We start from the raw sequence: 10,583 nt of genomic DNA, 5'->3' as shown, positions 1-10,583 counted from the left end.
TGATATATCTGAGGGGTTCATCAGATACATGTTTTTGCTTCACAAGTGCATGTTTGAAACTACAGGGTTATCTAGACACTAATTTTGCTAGTGATAATGATAATAGAAAGAGTACTACAAGGTTTGTATTTACTCTAGGTGGTACAGCTATATCTTGGGCTTCAAATCTACAAAAGATTGTTACTTTGTCTACTATAGAAGCTGAATATGTTGCAATAACTAATACTGGAAATGAGATAATTTGACTACATGGTCTCTTAGACGAATTGGGTAAGAAGCAGAAGATGGGCATTCTACACAGTGATAGTCAGAGTGCAATTTTTCTTACTAAAAATTAGGTTTTTCATTCAAAGTCGAAACATATACAAACAAAATACAACTTCATCATTTACTTTATTGAAGATAAGCTGGTAATACTTGAGAAGATTTGTGGATCTAAGAACTCAACAGACATGTTGACTAAGGGTGTCACTATTGAGAAGTTGAAGTTGTGTACAACTTCAGTTTGTCTTCTACCTTGAGGACGGGAGGATAAGTTGCAAGGATGAGGGATTGTTCCTTTGGAGGATTGCAGTTGATGTTGGTAATTGAACTAGTCTCCAAGTGGAAGATTTGTTGGACTTTGTGGAACCTAATTTCGTTTGATTTGGATGATGATGACCCAACCCGAATTAATGCTACGTGATTTTTAATGAGACTTTTATCCTAAATCTTAGTCTATGAAGCGAAGGCTTAAGCTGGGAAAAATTTTTGGACCCATTTTGTAAACCATTTAGAACCTTGTGCACAACATATAAAACGATGGTTTTTTGTGTGATTAGGTTAGGCCGTCATTTTTGAGAGTGAGAAAGAAAATCATTGTACGGCGCAATCTCTGTATCTTCTTCCTGATAATAGTGAAATTCCTACAACTCCGTGAACGTAGGCATAATTGTCGAACCACGTAAATATTATCTTGTGCGTGTGATTGTTTTCTTTAGCATGAATTGTTTCTCTATTTTTTGTTTCTCACGAGATTTTGGAATTTCATGTTAATTCCCAACATCAAGAACAATAAGTTTTGAAATGAGCAGAAGACTCAATAAGTATAATTCTAGTAGCCATTGGAGGAGCAATGAAGAAAATGTTAAGATTTGATGGTGATGGTCAAATTTCAAAATAAATGTCACAGATCACATGATTTCAATCCTAGGCTACTTATAAATTTAGTAATTATAAGCTATTAGGAGTTAATCCAACAAGCTATTTTCACCAAAACATACCATATTGGTACACTTGAAATTGGTTGCTAAGGGATGCATCCATTACAATATCCACCTGAAGAGAACTTAGCAAAGTCCTCGTGAGCTTTCAATATCCAGTCTTGATCCTCCCATTCATCTCGGTACGTCACTGGTCGCTCACACCTATTCTTGTTAACAGCATAAAACATTTGTTTCCTCCATTCCTCAGCAATTGCACAACAACACTCTGCTGCCAACCAATCATTGTACTCAAACTGCCAAAAAAATAAGGCATACAGATGGTCTTTTTTAACACAACTTGAAGAAACTTAAGATCAGAAATAAAGGTGTTTCATGAAAACTTGAAGTAAATCTAATAAGGCAACAAATGGAGAGGTACTTTTGTGGGCCATGAGTTTTGAGGGTAAGCATTGCACTCAAAAAGAAACTTAACCGTGGAGAATTAATTAGTTAATGAGAGTTTTAGGTACAATGAAATCTAATCTACAATTATGGATAGGAAAAGAAGGAAGAATATGTGAAGAATATTCTTGGCAATTGTATGAAGGGTAATGAAAAAGAATGTGCTTGATAGACCAAAAAATTATTGGTAGTAGATTTTGTTCTATCGGATGCATAAGGCAAAACTAAAAAGATGTAATATATGGGATTAAAGTAATTTAGGTAAAATGAAAGAGTGCAACCAACAATATATTTGATTGTCAAATACTCCTTATATTAAAAGGAAAATTTTGTTGAATGACTATGGAACTTTACATATTAGGATATAAGGAGACAAAACCAACATATTCAAATAGTAAATGCATCCAAAATGAGAATGTTAAGACAAATGAGCAATAAAACTTTAACGACTCATTTGGTTTTGCATAATAGTTATTTGAATTGTTTTCTTATGATTGACAACGGAATTCAAGCATGCCACGTGTCTCATTAACGTCAACATGTCAAGCAACGATATTGACAATTGATAATTGGTAGTTAATAGTAGTTATTTTTGAATTTGAATATTCAAACTTCAAATTAAAAAGGGATTTTCCATCCTTTCCATTGCAAGTTCATAAAATGATGTTTTGGCAAAGAGAAATGAACAAGTTCAAGAGGGGGCAATGAGAGTTTTTTAGAGTGTGATAAAGGGTTTTTGCATTGGGTCTTTACATGAAAGAAAAAGGGGAAATTTGTTTCCTATCATTTTTTTCTTGGGGAGTGATGAGAGAGAGAGAGAGAGAGAGAGAGAGAGAGAGAGAGAGAGAGAGGGGTCCTCTACTTGATCTATAGAATGAATTTCATCATCAAGAGGGGGCAATGAGAGTTTTTTAGAGTGTGATAAAGGGTTTTTGCATTGGGTCTTTACTTGAAAGAAAAAGGGGAAATTTGTTTCCTATCATTTTTTTCTTAAGACATTTGGGGAGTGATATGAGAGAGAGAGAGGGGTCCTCTACTTGATCTATAGAATGAATTTCATCATCAAGGTTAGTGTCTAACCCTTCTCCTTCTCAATTTTTTTTCATTTTCATGAATGTTTGTATACACGATCCATGAATTTTTTTTATATGTTTGTCAGGTTTTTGACATCTTTTCATGTTGTTATTTATATATTAGTTGTGTTAGGATGCTTTGTTTCCAATTCCATAAGAAAAAGCATGTTGAAATGTTGAAAATTTAAATCGTATCTGTTTTCTATCTACAGGCGGTCGACCGCTCCCCTGTCTTTTGAAAGAGTAGTTGTTGGGCTACTAGGTGATTGACCGCCCCTCTGCAAGCGGTTGACCGCCGAATCCTGAGTGCATTTTTCTAAAACTTGTTTTTTGAAAATGTTTTGGAACTACAAGTGGTTTGATTCCTACAATGGAAGATATGTAGGCAATCTACCTTGGTAGATTCGGCCACAACCAAAAAAAACATTCAACATTTCCTTTGTTTCTTTCATTTTTTTATTTTTTTTCTCTTTGTTTTGTTTGAGGATTTGTTAAGGCACCAAGCAGTGGGATTCCTATGAGTCTTATGTCTCTGTATGAATTCCATGAAAGTCTTTTTAAATAAGAAAAGTGGTGAGAATTTTGAAATCTGCAGCAAATGAAAAAAGTAAAAGTAGCAGAGGTTGATTACTCGCTCTCTACAAGGGGTCAACTGCCTAATACTACAAGCCTAAATTAAGGCTATTTTCTTGCTTTTCCTCAAAAATTTTATTTTTCAAGTAGAACACATACACACACGCACACACAAACAAAGGGTAAGTGTTGCAACCATTCTTAAAATGGGTGCTTTAGAGTGTTAGGTCTTTTAAACCTCAAATTGAAGAGATTTAAAAGTTTACCTTCCTTATTCACAATGGTACTCCCAAACCAAATTTTTGAAAAACAAAGATTTTCCTTTATTTTACCTCTTAAAAAATAAAATAAAGTTGCAACTCCATTTTAAATAAAATGTGTAAGATAACCTAAGGATGGTTATGGTAATGTTGATAACCCTAAACAGGTCTCTAAGTAATGTAGTTCAAGGAACACACAATAAATTAGTTAATAGGGGGCTCAACATACAAGGCATGTAAATGGATGAATATAAAATTAAACTTATTGATTTTAATCCATAATTAAATTGTAGACATGATTTTGTTTCTTTTACTATAAGAAAGATGTGCCTATCAATCCCCTTTTACACATTTTCCATAAATGTACTTATCTCAGTGGAGAAAGTCATAAATGTGGACCTTTGAGAGTCTACATAGTCTAGGCACTAATTTTTGTCACTAAGGCCCATAACATTTCTAATGCATATGGTACAAAAATATAAAGTATAGAGTAGGCTTTTTGCCCAAATGATATTTACCTGATAACCTAAAAGGTTATGTGTGTATCGCTTAGGAGTGCCAGAAGCTTCAAGTCTTGAGTAAAAGGATTCAACATCTCTCATCATCTCCTCTTGTGATGGAAGTGCAATCCGACTAGACAAGATGCCAGCTATCCATTTACTTTGGAGTTCAAACATTGGGAATGGGATAACCTAGCACCACCAAGTGCAAAGGAATCAATTACCAAAAATAAATAAGATAATAAATTGAGAAAAATTGCTTTAGAGATTATGAAAAATTAAGCAAAACAATGGCATGAAATGTTATTTTGTAGATAGTGATAAACCCTCCATGGTAATCCAACAAATGAAAGCCATGGTGCCAAGGCAGGCGGGAAAACATGCTTGTATAGTGGCCCCACGCGATTGTCATCCATATTGATGATGCCATTAGTCTCGAGAAAAGGAAAATGGTACTTGTACCTGAAAGAAAAGTAGAACACCAAGTTTGTACTTTTTCATACCAAACAATTTGTTCCTGAACAAAGATAAAGACATATTAACAGGAAAATACCCTGTGCAGTGCAAAATGACATCAGCAAGGACCATGCTCCCATCTTGGAATATCACAGTACCATCTTCACATGTACTTTCTATCTGCATTATTTTATCTGATATTAGCATAGCAGGTCAACAGCCTCCCACCATCAGGATCAAACAATTTCCTTGCTGGACTTCTTATTTCTAAGCACACCCCAGGGTTGGGTGCTTTTACCATAGAGTGAGACCATACATTCCCACGACAAGAATGCATTCCAAACACATCATCAGATCTTTTTGCAATGTGAACTTCTTTAGCAACTCCAGCAATGTCTGAGGAAATATCAATTGCACTCGCGGAACTCCCTACTATTATTACGACCTGTCCATAGTAAGAAATGCACAAGGTAAATTAACAACCCGATAGCAAAATATATTATTTATGCACTTTAAAATATATATATTTCGTTTTTAATTATTTTATCACTCTTCATTTCCTTCATGCATCCAGCTTTCTTTTGCTCCCATCATGACAATGCAATTGGCTTGGTTGTGTATGAAAGATGATGAGGCTGTTAATTTTTTTTCCCCCCCAATTTGATGCATTTTCTGTCCATAGTCATTACCTGCTACAAGCTTGACAAAACAAAACCATGCATAACAGGCACATAGGCATGTGCATGTATACATGTTTCTATATTAAGGAAATGAAACATAACTAAAACCTGGTAAAAACTTGCTGCAGGTTTGATGAAATAAGAATTCTCCTACTGCTTGCAAAAGTTACAATGCTTTTGACTTCTTGACATTCTGAATATCAATCAGGTCAACTGCTGTTGACAAATTATAACAAGGAACACACTAAAATACTGTGTTACTGAAGAATTTACAACTTGATTTTTCAGTTCTTAGAAGTTCTAGAACCAAAACAACAAAAAATCATTTTATCTAACTTAGAAAAACTTCAAGAATAATTTTATACTCAGGACATCTCATCAGCTATGTTTCCAGGCGACAATAGACCTAGATGACTTCTTCTTCTTTTCTTTATAAAATAAAATAAAAATAACAATAGACCTAGATGATTGCCCTACTACCTTCTTCTACTTGAGTTGGGGAGATAGCATAAGCATGGAGTTTTATAGAGATATAACAGGTTTCCATGCACAAAGAAGTCCTTGGCCTTTTACTATTCTGGCCTCATTTTTTAGTACAAAAACTTTTGGGGCATTTCAATGATTCAAAAAACTGGGCCAAAAGAAATAAAGGATAAGCCACCCTCTTTTAGGATGTTTTTGCCTAACATTAGAAAAAATTTTCCACTCACAAATAAAATTGGCTATATGTATAATTTTAATATTGCTCTAAACTACACTCTCTTATGAATTATAGTCCTCCATTGAAAAATTACGAGTACACAATCTACAAAAAAATATAAAATGCAAAGCATACATAAACCAGAAAGCTTTATGTCATGGAGACGCAAAGGTTAAAGTTCCAAATTCTGAAGTTTGGACCCTCAAATTGTAGAAAGATTAATCAAAAGCAACATGATAAAATAAAGACTATTAAGTTACACCTCATAATTAATAACAATGTTCCCACTCCATTAGAGATTTTGTTCTGTCCCCTCCTTCAGGAGAGTGTAGCTAGCAGAAAGTGTGGTTTTCAAGAAAGTTGGGCCCTTGGGTTCCATGGCTTACAGAGTCAACTTGTCACAAAGCTAGGAACATCTAAATTCTATAGATGATAGACAAAACTCAGTGGTAAACAAAATCTTAGATGGAGAGAACATAAGAAGCTTGCAAAAGGCCAATTGATCAACAAATGATCCATAGTTTCAAGTTCGGACATCACAAATCAATTGATATCATCCAACTTCTAAAAGTGAAACAGGGCATCTTATAAAGGATGCTAGAGTCATCCAGAAAAAAGAAGTGATCCTTCAGAAAAGAGGGATTTCTAATAATCTTGGAAGGGCATGGAACTGGGAATAATGAGCACACCAAAGGGAACTAGCACTCATACAACATTTGTTTCCTGCAGCACTGTTGCCTCATGTTCAATACATAATTTGTAGCTACATAGCAAAGCCAAAGGTGTCTCCAAGATAATATGTACCAATCTGAAAACTTTTTGGTAAAAAAGGTCAAGAGTTGACCACTCCAAATCTGAAGATCAAAGTTTAGCACTACCTTTTTCCCAATTAGCTAATGGAAGGAAAGATGCTACACTTCTAAAGTAGTGAGATCATAACGCTAATACTAACAGGCTACACGTGTACATCATACATGGACACAATACCTCTCATGGTCACCCAGCCAAAGCTTTTCTCCCCATGGTTAACTTTTAAAAGCATAAGCCAATCGACCACCCAAACCCAAACCTCCACATTAAAAATTGAACAAATTTCCTAAATAGTATCCTTTAGGATAATGCAATTCATCAAATTCCATAAATTGCCTTTGAACTCATTTTCCTTTCCTTTTCAGATGAGATCACTTTGCAAAAATTCCGACGTCAAACCCAAGAGTGACAAAAAATAAATAGAAAAGATTGTATTGTGATTTTGGTGAACCTTGGTGCAATGCTTGAAGTTGAAGATCACATGTTCAATTTATGTGTATATAATTAAAGAAATTCTCTCCAAATGTGAAGGTAAGACTGCATGCATTATGCCTTGTCCAAACCATGATATCTTGTGGGACTTTGTGCATTGGACGTTTCATTTATATTTTTGAAGCATTTACTTCTTAAATCCAAACATGAGTTTGCTTCCCCATGGAACATCTATATTTTACATATGCATCAAGCAAATACCTATTGCAACCACCAATTAAGGCATGTATGCTTGCAGCAAACATCCACAAACAACATTTGATTTTACCCTTAAAGGTTTTAAAGGGTTTTTTTTTTTTTTTCACTTCTGAGGGGAAAATTATATTTTTTTTCAAATTTCTCTTTCAAAAGAACTAAAAAAGACACTTAAATCCAACCTAACATAGGAAAAAAAAAAAGAAAAAAAAAAGAACCTAAACATACCCATCCAAGTATTCAAAAAAGACTCAAACCCAGTAATATATATATATATATATATATATATATATATATATATTTAAAAAAGGTTTCTTTATATCATAAACAATTAAAAAAAAAAAAATACTGATTTATAATATTGCCATAGAAACCTAATACCTTCAACCAAAAAATATTGAAATCTGAAAAGTTATTGAAATCTGAAACGTACTTTATCTTGAAAAAGCTCAGGAGTGCGATAATTGTGGCTATGTATTTGCTTCCCTGGCCACTTGTCAATGCCTGGAAGGACATATGCAACTGTCAAGACTGAATATAGTATAAAAATTGAATATAGATACTATAAACACATAACATTGAATATAGTATCACCATCAATGTCGACTAGTTTCTTTCCAAAAATCTTTTGTATAATGACTGCATTAGCATCTTAGAATATTCAACATCATTCAATGACAACTTAAATAAAAACCATCAATGAATTTGCAAGTTTGTAATTATAACAATTTTTTGTGGAGAAAATTCATATAAAATTTAAATAATTCTGACTTGAGTTCACAATGAAACAGTTGTTAGGACCGGAGGAGTCCATGGGTGAGCTTGATACACATGGGTGAACACCAACTTGACCCAAAAAGGAGTAAGCTCAATTCTCCAACAATTACTCAAGTGGGCCTTCCCACTGGCACCTTACGTGCGTCGGATTACATTTCACGTGCCTCTGAACCAATTTTACCTCTAACATCTTGACCTTATTCGGATCAATTCCCAATTTAGATGATCCTTATTGTCCTCGGCCACATACTAGGTCCTTCAATGTTAGCACATCAGGAGAATTAGTTTCACGTCTTAACTTTTTACAATGTCGCTCACCCAGAGCTACGAACCGTCGCCTCTGATACCACTTGTTAGGACCGGAGGAGCCCAAAAGCTTAAACCTATTAGGTTTTGGGGCAAACCATATATATAAGCACTCATCATCCACTCAATTTTTCCAATTGTAAATTTCAAATTGTTCTCTTTTGAACGGAAACCGTCTCCCTTATAGGAGTAAATCCAATTGTCCAATAGTGGCTCAAGTGGGCCTTACCACTGGCGCCTCACGTGCCTCGGATTGCATTCCACGTGCGTCCAAACCAATCTTACCTCCCATGTCATGACCCTATTCAGATCCATCCCAGGCCTAGATGATCCTTATTGGCTTCGATCATACACTTGGTCCTCCAATTGTTAGTACGTCAGGAAAATTAGTTTTACATCTCGACTTTTATGATATCGCTCACCCAGAGTTACGATCCGTCGACTCTGATACCACTTGTTAGAACTAAAGGAACCAATGGGTGAGCTTGATACACATGAGTGAACACCAATTTGACCCAAAATCTTAAACCTCTTGGGTCTTGAGCCTATATAAGCCCCATCATCCACTCAAATTTTTCAATGTGAGACAAACTCACAAGTAGAATTCTCAACAACAGTTTCATAAGTTTAGACTAGAAACAAGTTAGAAAAAAAAAAAGAAAATGATAATAAAATCTATTTTTTATTTTTTGGCATTTGATAAAGACAAACAATATAATAAAAAATGGTGGATACCTTAATAAATTTCTTTTTTCCTTTTTTCCTTATAAGTTCCAATATTTTAAGTTTGATTATTAAGAAAAAAATTAAAAAATGTAACAAGTATTAATGAATAAAAATTTTGATTTTCTGGTCATTAATGTTTAACTTTCCTTAGTTTTTAATTATATCAGAAAAAAATATTATTTCAAATAATAAATTTTTTTACGTATTGTTTATTTTATAAATACTACTAAAACTAAAAAAAATTACTTTAATATATAAAAAATTTTAAAATAAATATTAATAATTCGTAAAATCAAATTTTCATCCATCCATTTATTCTATGTTTTATTTCTGTTAAATGAAATTCTTCATACTTTAGTCTTTTTTTTTTTTAGATATTTTTTTAAAAAAAAATTCAAACAAGGCCCAAACAAAATTCATAATAATGGAGATGGAGTTCAAAATAATTCTCAATAATTACCGGGAATTTCCGCAATTCGAGGCTCCGTGTGATGTCCATTGCAAACAACTACAGCATCAAAAATCTCATCATCATCCCCGCCTCTGCTCCCGCGAGACTTCACCGTCCACCTCCCGTCCTCCGCCAATCCTACATAGAAAACCTGCGTCTCGAACCTCACCAGCTCGCATAGCCCAAAATCTCTGGCGAAATCCCTAAGAAAAAACAGTACCTCGCGGTGACCTGGGAACCTTCTCGGGTCCCTCTCCTTCGAATCCACGACCACAAATGGGTAATCGCGAAAACCCATGGATTCTCTAGGGAGGTTGGTGCGGAGAGAGGCGTAGAGACTGCTTTGCACGATTTCCCGCGACGGGTCGAGCCCCAGAGGGTCCGATTCCGTGAGCGGGTCGTAGACCCAGGTGCCCCCAACCTGGCCCGCCCGCTCAAAGACTACGACTTTGTGGCCTTCTCGGCGGAGCTCGTGGGCGGCGATGAGGCCGCCGGCGCCGGCGCCAATGACGGCAACGCTGCGAGAGAATGGGGGCCGAAGGGGAATGTCAGCGGCCTGGGCAGCCATGAGCTTGGAAGTGCTACAGATGAAGGCAATGGAAAGTGGCCAACATGAGCTTAACAATTGAATTTGCTGTCTCGCGGACGTGGCTTACAGCTGTAGATCATTACTCCCATTTTATGAGCTTAAAATTTTTTAATTTAAATTTAAATTTATAATATATTTTATCTCAATTTACCTAAATTAAAATAAAAAATTTATATTCACACTTGAAAATGCAATGGTTTCATAGTCGAAGAGATTAGCACACAGCACTTTACTCCAACTTACTCAAAATTATGATAAAAATCAAGACCATCATAGTAGGCCTGTGGGGCTTTAATTGAGAAAAAAATTTAGTTTATGGTACATGAAAAATAATGGAAAGAAAAAATAA

At 35.0% G+C, this 10,583-nt stretch overlaps 1 protein-coding gene across 1 annotated transcript; it reads right to left on the bottom strand.

The window, feature by feature from the left end:
- Positions 1-1,115: 1,115 nt before the first annotated feature.
- LOC131164582 (flavin-containing monooxygenase FMO GS-OX-like 3) lies at positions 1,116-10,293 on the bottom strand. The gene is made up of 7 exons (XM_058121876.1): positions 9,655-10,293; positions 7,819-7,889; positions 4,807-4,953; positions 4,606-4,688; positions 4,379-4,514; positions 4,071-4,244; positions 1,116-1,498 (listed from the first exon to the last, which is right to left on the bottom strand). Exons 1-7 carry the CDS (start codon positions 10,211-10,213, stop codon positions 1,289-1,291), a joined length of 1,380 nt encoding a protein of 459 aa, XP_057977859.1. The 5' UTR covers positions 10,214-10,293; the 3' UTR covers positions 1,116-1,288.
- Positions 10,294-10,583: the final 290 nt, after the last annotated feature.

Source organism: Malania oleifera, chromosome 9 (genome assembly GCF_029873635.1).
Source record: "Malania oleifera isolate guangnan ecotype guangnan chromosome 9, ASM2987363v1, whole genome shotgun sequence".
Lineage (NCBI taxonomy): Eukaryota > Viridiplantae > Streptophyta > Magnoliopsida > Santalales > Ximeniaceae > Malania > Malania oleifera.
This window is presented reverse-complemented; position numbering and strand designations above follow the sequence as displayed.